General features: G+C 44.8%; 1 protein-coding gene across 4 annotated transcripts in view; it reads right to left on the bottom strand.

Annotated features, from left to right (window-relative positions):
* The window catches only part of POF1B (POF1B actin binding protein), a 261,114-nt gene that overhangs the window by 166,278 nt on the left and 80,011 nt on the right, over positions 1–14,825 (bottom strand). For all 4 annotated transcript variants that reach the window (XM_085607805.1, XM_085607804.1, XM_085607806.1 and 1 more), the window contains exon 2: positions 3,644–3,724. In XM_085607805.1, the coding sequence (XP_085463931.1) occupies positions 3,644–3,724 (81 nt within the window). The remainder of the gene's footprint in view (positions 1–3,643; positions 3,725–14,825) is intronic.

The following is a 14,825-nucleotide window of genomic DNA, read 5'->3' as shown; positions in this document are numbered from 1 at the left end:
ATCAATTCTTTCATCCATCATTCAGTCTTTCACCATTTCTTCTGTCCTTCCATCTATGTGCCATCCATATCCAAATATTTTCAACCATTTGCAAACCTATCCATCATCTATCCTTCCATCCATCATTTCACTCATCCATCCCTTCATCCACTCTCACTCATCCATCCATCATCCATCCAGCCTTTCACCCAATCCATCCTTTTACTCATCCATCCACTCTTCCACCCATCCATTCACTCATCCACCCTCCCTTTCATTTATGTTTCCATTCTTTCACTAATCCTTCTTTATATTCTTCTTTTCACTCATCCATGCACCCATTCGCCCATCCATTCTATCAATCATTCACACATGCTTTCACTCATCCATCCTCCCTTTCTCTCCCCATTCCCCTTTCACTTAGCCATTCATCCTTCCATCCAACCTTCACCCATCCACCCACCAATCCAGTTGCGGACAGAAGAGGTCCATCAAGAACTTCACCCTTGCTGTAGTTCCTAAAGCAAGGGGTGGGGTGAGGGGAGGGTTCTCTATTCCCCTGTACATAGGCAATCTGAAAACTTGGAAGTCATGAGTCATGCATGATGCACAGTGACAGGACGTGATGTGACTGTGACATGGTGTTGTTTCCAGGGCTTTAAGTGGGATGAAAAAACTGGGGGTCTCTCCAACAGGAGTGTCTGATGTAATTAAGGGCGTGGCATCAAACACCTCAGCTAAAAATATGTGCTGAGCATAATGTGCTGCCCGACTGGTATTTTGCTGTTTCTATCATTGCATCCAGTAACAATTAACCTACAACAAGTCATGCCTATTCGCTTTGTCAATGGATGCTAGTTGCATAAAAGAAATTTAAAAAAAGCAACTGTGGCTTTGTTTTATATAATAATAAAAATGTTTCAGCTCTGTTATGATGAGGCTGTGTAAGAACTGCAACCTCTAATTTTTAAATTCGTACATTTGTTTTGTACATGTCTTCCATCAAACCATAACAGAATGCCCTGCCCTGCCCTAGACCGCGGCAGGCGGATGCCCACCACATGCTGTAACAGCCCAAACTGGCCCATTGTCATTCAGCATGTGGCAATCAGCCGGCTTACAGAATGACTATGGGCGGGGTGGGGCTGCTCTTGTGCTCAGAGTATGAGTGCGAGGCGGCCCCATCAGTGAGCTGAGACCTCTCGCAGGGGAACAGCTCTGCTCCCTGCAGGGACCAAAATTACAGACAAAAGGCATCCGTAAAAGGGATCCTCACGGACAAAGGACGTGAGGTCCAAATTACAGACGGTCAGTGAAATTTACGGGCGGTTGGTCACCCTAGTACGTACAGTGATTTGAGGTACACCAGAGCACAGGCTGTCTCTCTCCAGATGAGTGGGTCCAAGACCCGGATGACCCGCTCATGCTGAAGAAGAGCAGAGATCTGGAGGGCATCATTCCTGCCTCAGGGACAGGAGCACGCAGTGTGGTGCACCCCTGTGGGTTAGTTTTAACGTGTGGTGCACCTTCCCCAGGGGTACTCGAAGGCTGACACATTTATACATATTTAAATGTGTATTGTACCTCTTTGTTTATCCACAGAAAACATGTGTTTCCCTACCCATGGGGAAACTCTGTGGGCCAACACCATCACCATTTTGGAGGGTGTTCCGATCACGTTCCAACACTGAGAATGGTTTATCTTTTCTTCTTAACAGGATTAAATCTCCGACCTTTGGCTGGAATAGAAACTGTTTGTAAACATTTGGTGAACATCTGAACAAATATAAACTTCCAAGTGTGTGGGTGTTTGCCAAATTTCGCAGTCCACCCAGCCTGGAAAACCCAAACTCTCAATCAGAACAAAACTGTTCACATGGAAAATCTGCTTTTCTGTTGGAACATTGTGTGTTGTATTTCCCATTTAGGCGTTAAAAGCCACACATTTAGAGATTCTGCAAACTTAATATGTTTGTGCAGACAACTATGGTGTTTGCACACCCAAAGAAAGCCTGGGTGCGCAAATACTTTTATTAAACATTTTATTGTATAAAATGCATTTTGTTTCAGCACCAAAAGCAATTTTGACAAGAGCACTGCAAAATGGCACGAGGATACAAAACAGAAGATTAACAACAACAACTTGGTTTGATGTGCGATAAACATGTAGGATTTTTTTTTTATATGTGAAGTAATTGGTTTGAGAAAGTGAAAAGAACTGCGATAAAGCACAAGAAGATGAGGAGTAAGAACGTGGTTTAAATTAACCACACAGCTAGTTAACATGTGAAATAGATCTTGGAGCTTTGAAGATACAAATCGGTAGTTTTAGTCGCTCAGTTTGGAATATTGATGTATTCCTTCATTAGAGCAAAGGTTAGTCTCCAAATATTTCGCCGGCTCTATCAACATTTTTAAATAACAAAAGATATAACCCCCCCCTAGACAGTGTTGGTTTTGGGGAGGAAAAAAAGCAATTAAAAACCTGTGGCAGGCATATAAGAAACCTGAAACTTCCCGGGATGATTCAGTGCACAGCTCAACTGGCCTTTGGGATTGGCTTCCGGATACATAGATCAATAAATGTTTAAAGGCAGGTATTGCTTAAATAAAATCCACGATTGTATTTCCTGAACTGTAGTTTCCATTGTTTGAAGAAAAAAAATCATTGTATCCAGTTATTTAAACTGTCTCGTAACCCCCAACCCCAGGGCCAACAGCACAATGTAAACATCCGGATGTTCTCAACCTATCAGCCATACCACTCCCCTTGCACTGAAAAGTCCAGGGGAGCACACGCGTGGCAAACATACGTCCAGGCGCTGTCAGAGCCTGGATCACAGTGTCAGAGCCTCTCGAGATGGGAGGACTACACCCATACAAGGCATCTCTGCTTTACTCTAGCTGGTTTCTGCAAACATCCATCTAGGACAGAAAGCCTAAAATAGGAAGCCCGTGAGGCTTCCTATTTTAAATTTGGGCCACGCAGACTATTAGACCACTCACAGCTCTCCATTCACTAGGAAGCTTGCTTGAGGCTACCCCAGGGCACTTCTCCGTCCAGACCCACCTGTATGAGGCTGTCATGAAGCATACAGAGCCCCAAACTGGAAAGGAGGTGCGGGGGGAACTATAAAACACAAATTAACACATCCACACATTGGGGCCGATTCACAGAACTAATCTGAGATTATGTCCTAAACTTACTACTTTTGGTATTCACAGAAGGCATTTAGTATTAATAAAGTTGGGACTCCTAACTTTACTACTACTAAACTGAGACGAAATCCTAACTTTACGACTTTCGGTATTCACAAAAGGCATTTATTAGTATATTAGTAGTAAAGTTAGGAGTCCTAACTTTACTAGGAGTCCTAACTTTACTACTACTAAATGCCTTCTGTGAATACCAAAAGTAATACATTTAGGATTTTATCTCAGTTTAATAGTAGTAAAGTTAGGAGTCCTAACTTTACTACTACTAAATGCCTTCTGTGAATACCAAAAGTAGTACATTTAGGATTTTATCTCAGATTAGTTCTGTGGATCGGCCCCATTGTATTTAGGTATAGGAAGTTTACCTTTGTCCTTTCAACAAATAAACATTCATTGAGAAGGGAATCTCCTTTTAAAGAGTCAAGTTCTGGATTAAACCCAATCCTACCTGCTCTTGATTCTGGATGATGTATCGCCTTATCGTGCCGCTCTGTGTGAAAGGAGTTGGTGAATAAGGAGGCTGTAATTCCTGGGGGGAAAAGGACAAAACAGTCAACGATTATAACGAGGGTTTATGCACAGAGAGCAGATTATTTTGCTGATTTTACTACAGTCTGTACCACAAGGTATCACAAAATCTTCAAAACAATATATAAACTTTAGCTGTTCCTGTGTTTTTATACATGTATTCTTTCTGACAATGCTCGAGCATCAAATGGTTCTAAACATAAGAGCTTTAGGCAGATGCGTATGAAAACTGTAAATCATTATTTATTGCTACAAAGTTAAATTCGTTTTTTTTTTTTAACTCTACAAAGGTTCGGCAAGACATCAAGACAGCTCTCAATAAAAGAAAGGGAAGTTCTTTACATTTGTAAAATATTGTAAAAGATTCCCTACGAGTACATCACGCCGAAAAAACGAACATAAAATATATTTATTAGGTGAATGGAACAACAACAAAATATGACACTTTTGAGATTCAAAGCAACGACTTTAAGGACTCATTAAAAGTCCTTCATACTTATAGGGGAACACAAGACTGTATTTATACGAAGAAGTTACTACTCATGCAGTTTAACTTGCTCTATTTATGACAAATGTAAAATCTTGAATAAGATATGATCATCTACACAAACAGTTACTTTGTGCTTGCACTTCCTGCATTGCGGGAGGAAGGTCATAATCTTTACCCCAAAGACAAACCTCACAACCAAGGTTGCCTCCTCATCACTTTGAACACTGGATGTATGTACTGGATGGAGCTGACCAAAATACGCCATTAAAGGCCGTTTTTAAGGCTGAAAAGAATACAACAAATAGCAACAACCTTTAATACGAATTACGCCGCCTTCACTGGACAATAGAAACTGAGTATGTGCTTTCAATTTACAAAGCAAAATGCTGGCGGCTGTAACTCATGGGTTCATTTTTTCAAACAATACTGCCAACTATTTAACCAAATCAATCTAAATTGAGCAAGAATGACACAAATGCAAAACCTGTCAGCAGCCAGTGCAACAGCACATGCCCCCACTCCCTCCAGCTTGCACCTTCTGACACATACGGTACTCAGTCAATATATACGAGTTGATAAGCCTACTGAAGGTTTTATAACAGTTTTTAAGGAGTAGATGAACTTCTGATGGATCACCTATGCTTCTGTGGCACGTTCCCTGTGTTGACTTACCATGTGCCTTACTGTGGATGCAGTGTTCCTACCACTGACACACTCATTTCTTTATACGTCGAACTACTAAGGGAGCACAACTCAAAGTAGGTTCTCATCAATCAATGCTAACATCTACAATATTTGCAAACAGTATGGATCACACATTATATTCAAGGGTGTAAAAAGTAAAAGTGATGCAGAGCTCTATTTCCTGCATAAGTGAAATGTCAGGCTGTTTTCACCCAAGCTCATTTACCTGTACATTGATGTACCAGAGAAACACAGAGTTGTGTTGCCATAGAACACTGTGTGCTAGTTTATTAAGTGCAAAGCCACATGGTACATTATCTCCCTTTGTAGCGTGTACGCTACCAAGGGAGTAGGTCACACAATATGCAATAATCCCTCTTCCTTTGAAAGATGAATACTTATTGATCCCCTCTGTTCTGGTGTTAAAGACCAAAATGCAGCTTTTGCTACCTTTGTTGACCACCGCGGGGGATGCAGGCATGTGTGTGTATAGAGGATATGTGTATAGAGAATAAGGTATATATATATGTGCGGAGCGCATTAAGCCATTTTTTTAACACTGCTGAATGAGTCACGATGCCTCTCCTCTTCCTCCACAATGGTAATCAAGTGCTACATTTCTTTTAGCCGGTAAACAGGCTATGGTCGTAAATCTCCTCAATCCTTTAGGTATATATTTGACATATCCCACCAGGGCTATTAATGGTGACGGAGTGAGCTCATGTTCAGATATCTTCGAAAGTGTATCGACCACTTAACCCAGACGTCCACTACTGACAGGCCGATCCATGCCAAGTGTATATAGTATGCATGAGGAAGTTGGCATCTAGGACTTATAGGTCGATGTCTAAACCACTTAAAATTGCTGGCATATAACAGATTCTCAACAAAAAATAATAGTGACATGGCCTCAAGCACAACCCAGGGTATACTGGAGGATGGTTTTTGGACATTTCCCCCCTTTTGAAGCATTGCTTCAAAAGCAGGTATGTACTGTTTAGTGTGCGTCTGATTCCTAAATTCACACTCGAAAAATGAATAGTGCATCAATCTGAGCCTACTTTTGAGTGATACTTCGCCCATCTATGCACATCAATAATACCATCCTGCCTCCGATTCCTCCTCCCCCAGATCTAACGCCCTCCTCTCACCAGCGCCTCTTGATATTGCTGGTCTCATCTCAGCCACTTGCCTATACAACGCGGTTGTAAGGAGTTGTGGTGCACTAGATATTATGAGTTGACTCAATGTTGGGAGCGAAGGCGCCCGATTAGAAGGGTAGGATATCTGTCCCGGATGGAGTGTTTATGCCTGAAACATAAAATATATCAAAAGGAAACATGCCCACTTTCTCTTCGAACTGGTGTAAAGACATGTATCATCTTTCTACATATAGATCACCTAGCATCATAACCCCTATCTGTGTCAATTGTTGTTTTGCTTTGGATTCCGAAATGACTTCTAATAATGGATTGCTCTATAAATATAACTTATCTAGCTACACAATGAAAGCTAATGTGTGCCAAGCATATACCATGTAAGCCACTGTATTGTATTGTCATGTTGTCTAAGAAGAGTCTGTGATATTATAGTGTTTAGTGGAAATGGTGCCGCCATATCCATGAGGTACTGTAAAGTAAGGGGGCTGGTAATCTGCATAATGGCAGCTGCCTGAACTGCCAAGCCAGGTCTTCCCTGGACTGAAAACAAGCATCCTGGGACCAGTTTTGGGGTCTCACCCCTAAACAGCCAGGCTAGCATGAATCCAGTGGCACAGTGAGCAAGGAACCCACATCTGGGCATACCGATCCCACTTAGGGTGGAAAATGCTGCTCAAACAAATGATGGACGAAATGCTGAACAAATCAAACATTCACCCCTATTCAAGAGATCTCAGTTAAATTCATTGTTCTTTTACTCACCATGCCACCCCAGTTTAGACCTAGCCATATGCAAATCAGTCTTGACCCAGTTCCTCATGGGAACACTCCAGCCCGAACTGCCGGGCCTGGTTCTCCCTGAAATGGAAACAACCATCCTGGGAATGGTTTTGTGGTATCACCCCTCATCAGCCAAGCTAGATTGAATCCAGTGTCCGGGGAGAGACTCCACCCTTGGAATATGGGAGCATTTGCGTGATCCAATTCAATATTGGATATTTATCAGCACACACACATTTCAATAGCAACGTTTGAATGTTTTTAAGCAAGGCTTTTGTCTGTGGCTTGGTATATTAAGAAACAGGTAATGCAAAAGAACGTAGAAACACCATTTTTATAACAGCTATTCTCCCAGCCATCGACAGTGGAAACTGTTGCCATTTTGCCACTTTCTGGCGCATCTTCAGTACCACTGGATCATAGTTTTCGCTCATTACTTTCTCAGCATTTCTATGTATGTTTATTTCCAAATATCTAACCGGTTGCTCACACCACAGGGATGTGGGCGGGATATAAAGGTGGCTTTGGGGTGTTTTTGTGTCAGGGATAAACTGGGACTACCCCCAGTTAATTTGCATTCCAGAAAATTGGCCAAATCTCAAGAATTGGCAGACTATCTGAGGCGAGTGTCATGTATGCTTTGTACCATGCTGTTTTTCATTCATAGAAGCTATAAATATAGGTACTGGACCAGCACACAAGGAGGTTAGATCCGCGCTAAGAGATAAAATAAAATTAATTCGGCTTTATACGTATGCCATTTGGTTCCCAATGTAAAGCGTTAGAAAAAACTCTTGCAATGCAGTATGTAGTGACTTTTAAAGTTAGTTTTCCTGTGCTGCTATGATAGTTTGTAAAAAATTGTGTACGTATGTTTATTAGTAGACTTACTCCGATTAATATGTCCAATTGGTAAACATTTTTTTTCAGTGGCAAGACATAAGCCACATGTACATACGCAGATATATCAAGCTCCTACTGTTAGAAGTGGTTCAATTAGATGTAAAAGTGTTACTTCTAATACATTTACTAGCACAAACACACATTTTGTAAACAATGTTTTGGCGAGTTGGATATTTGACTAGTCCTGCCAAGTACCATGCATCAGTCGTTAGACTAACGCATTTCAGTGTGGTGCTCCGCATCACTGCACTGAAATGCATTGTCACGCTTATCTCCATGTGTCTCAGATGTCACTGTAACACTGCAAACTAAATGTGTGGTAGCTGGCAGTGCATCGCCTGTGGTGGAGCTTGCTGCTCCCGCAAGCTTGGGGCCTCCCATGGTACTTGGCAGGACCATCTTCATTGTGATTCCTGCGGCGCCATACAACTCCGAGTCAGACAGCGGGATGTCACATGTAGTGCCCAATAGCTAACGAGACAGTTGAGGCCTAGTCAGGTTGTTTGAGAAGTGCGCCTCGGGGAGTGTGTGGAAGCCAGGCCAGCAGCGGCTCACTGGTTTGCGGGTGGTGCCGGCTGCAGTCATCAGGCCACTCCCCCCGCAGCACTGCTTTCCGCTGCTGACCCTAGTGCCAGGCCGGGCCGGGCCTACTGGACTGTGGGGCTTGTCTTAAGGCCGTCGCCCAGCCTCCACCAGGATACACAGGAGTCACATGGACAGGCCACAGACTGGACGAACGCGGGGGCCAGCAGCAAACCGAAAGGATTGCCGCGGGGTGTCTGGAGGCCAGCCTGAGTCTGGCAGCCTGCTGCTGCAGAGAGTCGCCTGTGTCAGACATGCAGCACTAACTGGCTGAAGCTCATCAAGAACACTTAGTAAGTAGTTACCACTTGCCACTCGCTGAGTGTCCTCTTAGTGTGTGTTCATTATATTATTTCCACTGAGCACACGATCAGGCAGCGACCTGCAATCTCAGTCAGTGGGTGCTCACAATGACATAGGTGGATCCACGCCGACTAACTGCTCGTGATGTAGGGGCCCTGGCCAGTGCTGTTGGGCCGGCAGGGTCACGTCAGTCACTCACGTCACAGAGAGAGAGAGTGGCCAGACTCCTAAGCATTTTCTCCAGATTGATTTTACCGGCAGGCCACTCGTTGGCTTGCAATATATGCTTTGTTTTTCTATCGGCTAGCTCGGCAAAACTAGGTACCAGTGTGTTGTTACAGTTGGGGCCGGGTCCCAGACGTGGGAGAGAGGCCAGGCCTGGAGTGATGCTAAGCTGCCCCATTTTTATGTCCCTACGTTTTAGTGCAGGTTTCCTGAGCCTCTCTACCCTGTTTCTGTATTAAGTTGTAGTGGCAGTGTGGCCTTGTCTTTATGCCCCTGTGTCTATCTAAATCCCAGTGTCTGTAAATACATGCCTGTTACTGTGTCTGTGTCCCAGTGTCAGTCAATGCATGCCTTTTCACCTCCCTGTCTCTCGGTGGGAGTGTGCACATCTGCATTTGTGTCCCAGTGTAAGCCAATCCATGTCTTTATGCCTCCCGGTTTCTTAGCTCCAGTGTGCACAGTAGCGCTGTGTTGTAAAGGAAGATACAGAGTCCATCTGTTCATGTAGGTTGCTTCTTTATTGATAGCTTGGTTCCAGTACAGAAGATCAGGATGGTAGGAGAGGTTAGATAGTAGAAAGATAGCCCACCAGGAGCAAGCTCCTTACAGCTCAGCCTGAGTAGACCAACTGACAATCTCCAGAGAGGCACCCAGGCATTCTATGATGTCATGAACATTCTAACCAAGCAGTACAGTGGAGAATAGCAAACAAGTAATTTACCACACATCCTCTTCCCTTAGGGAACAAAAGCAGAAGTAAAAGTAAAGACAAATAGGATACCGCAATATTTCTTAACAAGAAGGTGCAACAATGAGGTACACCTATCCACAAGAGTATTGCATGAGGCATCATGAATTTCACTGGCATGAACAGAAGTATGTTAAAATGCAAAACCAGTGAAACATTAAAATTGCAAACAACATTACTACACGCCCCATCCCCCTCCCTTAGGGAAAATACAGCAGCTAAGATAAAAACACTGCACAAAGAAGAGCGGTCACCCACACAACCTCCCCAAACATGGGTACACCACAGGGAAGACACCCCATTAAACACAAGTGGGTGTAAAACACAGACCCTTGGGAGAAAACAAAGAGAAACAATAGAGGCTAGACACACCAGATGACCAGATGACAAGAAAAGTGTCACCACCACAACAAATACACTCCAGAGAAGAAAGACCCTGAAAAAAAAACACAAGGTACCTTGGTAGAAGGCATGCTGACACATAAAGAGGCCTAAACACCAATGAAAAAAACAAAAATCTTCCCCCTCAAAGTTGTACAAGTGTGAAACCCTTGGCCACGAATTCCACGCAGGTAGACTTCGACCGGAGCATGGTGTCCACATGAAAGGAAGACCCAAGATAACATTAAGGGCCAACCAAAAACTTCACCAAGGAACACGACAGGGTACTAACCCATGAAAACAACACAACCTCCCCTTAGATAGGGTACACCAAAGGGTACACGCACCCACGAAAACTGAAAACTAAAATAGGGGCATTGCCTACCCCCACAACCTCCCCAAAGAAATGGGTACACTCTACGTATGAAGACTCATAAATTAAAGGCATTGACTACCCCCACAACTTCCCCAAAGAGATGGATACAGTACGAGTCAAACACTTTACAAAACACAACGACTCCCCTAAGTAGGGTACACCACAGGACAATCACCCTGGGAACTGACATGAGGCCTTGACTACCCACATACACAAACTCCCCAAACTAGTTTAAACCTAGAAGGGTACACCAAATGTTAACAAAGCCTGGAAAACTGAAAACTAAACTAGAGGCATTGCCTACCCCCACAACCTCCCCAAAGAAAAGGGTACACTCTAAATACAGAGAGTACGAAAATTAAAGGCATTGACTACCTTCACAACCATGAAATGGGTACACTCTATAAACAGAGACTACAAAAAACATTGACTACACCCACAACCTCCCCAAAGCAATGGGTACACTCTATATACTGCGACTAAATCAGGACACCCACCATCTAATGGCACGCTACCCAGGAATAGACACACCCACACCCTCCCCAAAGCAAAGGATACATGCTGCGCTAACATAAAAGGAAAACTGAGTGCCACCAAAACTTCCACCCACCAATGCATATAACACACAGTTATCTGCGCAGTGCCCACAAAGGCAGGAGCGCAGTACTTGCCCTTGCCAGAATAGAAAGTGCAGGTCCATACATTGTCTGTTCTGTTGTCCGCACCCCCAACACATTGCTGGGAATATGAAGTCACCGCTCGTGAATATCGCTTCTCAGCTCGAATCTTCTGAGATCCTTGGCTGTACCCAGTGAATTGACGTGAAAACGTGAAAACTCCAAAGCGTGTGAATCGCTGTGTGCGTGCTGACCCCAAGCACCAAGATTCACCACAAAATGTACGCATCTCACGAACTCCAATAGTTCACAGGACTCGCAGGCTCGATAATGAAGTGAGGCACAATGACGAAAGAGTAACCATGACAACCCTGTACTGCTCGATTTTCCCGGCCTTCTTGTGTTGTAGAGCGATTAATATGACTTCAGTCTCTTTCCATCCAAGTCTAAGGACTAGAGTAGTGAATAGAGCCTATTTATTAGACACTTTGACACGATCCTGTGCTCCTCCCCATAGATCAGGGCTTACATACATAGCCTAGGGGATAGATTCGTTAGTATTAAGGATAACTTGCCCTATAGTGAGGGTATTTCATGGAGCCGTGCTGAATCCAGGCCTGGTAGGCCTTAAACGGGAGAGACTCCATCTTTCTTTCCGCTCCGGCAGCTTGGAAAGTTTCTAGGTCGAGGGTGATGTTTTAGTTATGAGGTGTTGTTCGCTTGGAGAGAACCGGTTCAGGCCGGCCCTTATCGAAGGATTGTATTTTTCTTCATGCCGAAGACACTACATCAGGCCGGCCGGCTGGGAACGTGTCCTTGGTACGGGGAGGTACAAGAATTTGGTGGGCGGCAGGTTACGGGCTGGAATTTTCCATGAGAAAATGCACCTCTATATTAGTGAAAGTCTGAGGCAGATACTGGCACTTGCTTCTAGTCCATAGGCGGCACCTGGCCGTTAGCAGAAAAGCTACTACTTATTTCAGGGAAGACAGATGATGAACTTGAATCTAAAGAGGAGAGAGTAGCCGATGAGGAAGAGGTTCCAGTGACTCGGAGAGGGAGAAGGGAGTAGATCCGCGACTGCGGAGGTGTGACTTCCAGGCGAAGCCGAGGCACAGACGAGAAGGGAACCTAGATGACCATTGAGCACAGGCTACATACGACTAAGGTGATGTCGACCCCTTTTTATTGAAGTGTATAACTTAACCTTTTACTTTCCTTGCAGGTTGTATATATGATGTATTCTGTGAGTGTGCATGTAGCAATTAAATAAAGTATTTAGCTTGTTGTGAGTCAGCATGTGTCGTGTATCCTTGTATAGGAGGATAGCCTATTCTTCTAGTCAGATTCAACTTGACATGAACAGATGTTAATCCTGATCAGGTAAGTGGTAACTGAATGAGGGAGAAAAGAGCCCCTCGAACTAAAGAACAGGTTGTGCTCAACTAATAGTCTTTGTGTGATCTGATACATGGTAACCCTGATTCCCCTGTCGTGTATTCTGGTAATAATAGGATGAGCTCGTGCTAAGGCTGCCGTCTGGGTAGGAAGTCCTGGGTCTGTCTGAGACCGCGAGGCTGAGGCTGCCGTCTGGGTAGGAAGTCCTGGGTCTGTCTGAGACCGCGAGGCTGAGGCTGCCGTCTGGGTAGGAAGTCCTGGGTCTGCCTGAGACCGCGAGGCTGAGGCTGCCGTCTGGGTAGGAAGTCCTGGGTCTGTCTGAGACCGCGAGGCTGAGGCTGCCGTCTGGGTAGAAAGTCCTGGGTCTGTCTGAGACCGCGAGGCTGAGGCTGCCGTCTGGGTAGGAAGTCCTGGGTCTGTCTGAGACCGCGAGGCTGAGGCTGCCGTCTGGGTAGGAAGTCCTGGGTCTGTCTGAGACCGCGAGGCTGAGACTGCCGTCTGGGTAGGAAGTCCTGGGTCTGTCTGAGACCGCGAGGCTAAGGCTGCCGTCTGGGTAGGAAGTCCTGGGTCTGTCTGAGACCGCGAGGCTGAGGCTGCCGTCTGGGTAGGAAGTCCTGGGTCTGTTTGAGATCGCGAGGCTGTGAGGTCTTGATATATATATATATATATATAATAAGAATTCCCTGCCCCTAGGTGGTACATATATATGTGGTTATTTAGGTGTAAAAAGACCCTAGGGAGGGGGGTAACGTTCTGGTTTGGGTTAGAAAGGCTCTGTTGAGCGGGTTCCACCTGATCCGAAAACCCAAGCAGAACATTTGGCGTCACGAACTGTTTACGAAACCTGTGTGCGTTTTGTTTGTCTTATGTTTGCTTTCGGTGTGTGCGTGGTTTTCTTTGCATTCTTTTTTATATATTTGCGTGTATAGTTTTTTTTATTTTTTCATCTCTCTCTTTCTCTCTTCCTTTCTTTTCTCTGCGTTTCTTTTTCTTTCTTTTTTCGCGATGTTTTCTAAGAAATCTAAATCTACTCTTAAATTGTCCGTTGATATTCCCGGATGGGATTCAACGCCTTATGGAGCCTTAGCCCGTGAGTGGGCTGACTCTACTGGTCTGAGTGAAAATTGGAACTCTTCTTTGGAGTCGGCGGAACCGGCTGACGTGATTACTTGTTTGCAGACGGCACCTGTATTGAAGGGTGAGGAGGTTCCCGCTTTAGGGCGCAGAGGTTGGGTTATTCTGTCTGCGTATCGGATTCTGCATGAGAGATTGTTGAAATTACAGATCTCTCTTAAGGATGTGGAGGCACACTTTGTTGAGATTCAGAATTCTAATACTCTACTGCGATGTCAAAATAAGTTGCTTTCTGACAAACTTGACACTTACCAAACGGTTGCCGAAAGGGCGGCTGTGCGAATTGCTCGTTATAAGTACAAGAACAGGCGTGGTCGAGTTTCGACGCGTAAGGTGCGTCTGGTCGTGGCGAAAGCTGGACTAGATTGGAATCCTGATGAATGGGATGGTAATATCTGGGACTCGAGTACCTCTTGTTCCTCGGGTGAGGAGTCTGTTGCGCACGAGTTTTCTCGTTCCCGCCATGAATGTAAGTCTGCTTCTCGCACCTCTGATGGTGCACCCCGTGATTATGCTCGTTCTTCGGGCGGGATCGATGCTTCTTATACTGATTGTCCCTCTACTAGTACTGCTCGGGCTCCTTGTGATGCTCGTCCCGTGGTCTCTGCGCATCCGGTTTTTCGTCGGAAGTTGCAGCAATCTCCTAATGCTCCGCAGGGTGTTTCTTTGGACTGTTTAGAAGATTTTACTCAACAAGAAATTAGTGATATTTTGCAGCGCTTTCGGCAGCGGACTGGTGAGGCCTTGCTCACATGGATGGTGCGCCTTTATGAACTGGGCGCTGCCGGTATTATGCTGGATACTGGCGACTGTTTGAAATTTTGTTCTTTGAGTTTGGATTCTACTGTGCAAGATCATTTTCGTAACTATAATGGTGGTGGTCAAATTTCTTTGCTCCAATTGGCAACTGAGGGTTGTAATTTGAAGTATCCTACTGAATCTGACTGGCCTGTCAATGACAAGCCGTGGTATACCTTGCGTGATGCTGCGCAACGTCTTAAGGAGGAAGTGATGAAAACGGCTATTTTTCTGGGCACTGCTGACAGGTTGCTTGATGGGATGTTGACTTCTTCTGTGCGGAATCGTATCATTCGCTCTTCTCCTGTCGCCTACAAGCAGGTCATGATGACTTTGTTGATTAACCAGACTGGTAATGTGCTATCTACGGTGTTGGAATCGGTGCGCCAACTCGGTGAGTTGGGTGACTGGTTTAAACCTGAACGTCAGCCCCGGTCTGACACTCGTACTCCTGGTGAATATAAATTTACTAGACGTGATATCTTTACTGGTCTTTTGGCTGATGGTGTACGTCGGGAGGACA

The sequence above is a fragment of the Triturus cristatus genome, chromosome 5_2 (genome assembly GCF_964204655.1).
Source record: "Triturus cristatus chromosome 5_2, aTriCri1.1, whole genome shotgun sequence".
NCBI lineage: Eukaryota > Metazoa > Chordata > Amphibia > Caudata > Salamandridae > Triturus > Triturus cristatus.
Note: the sequence above shows the minus strand (reverse complement) of the source record. Positions and strands in the feature narration are given on the sequence as shown.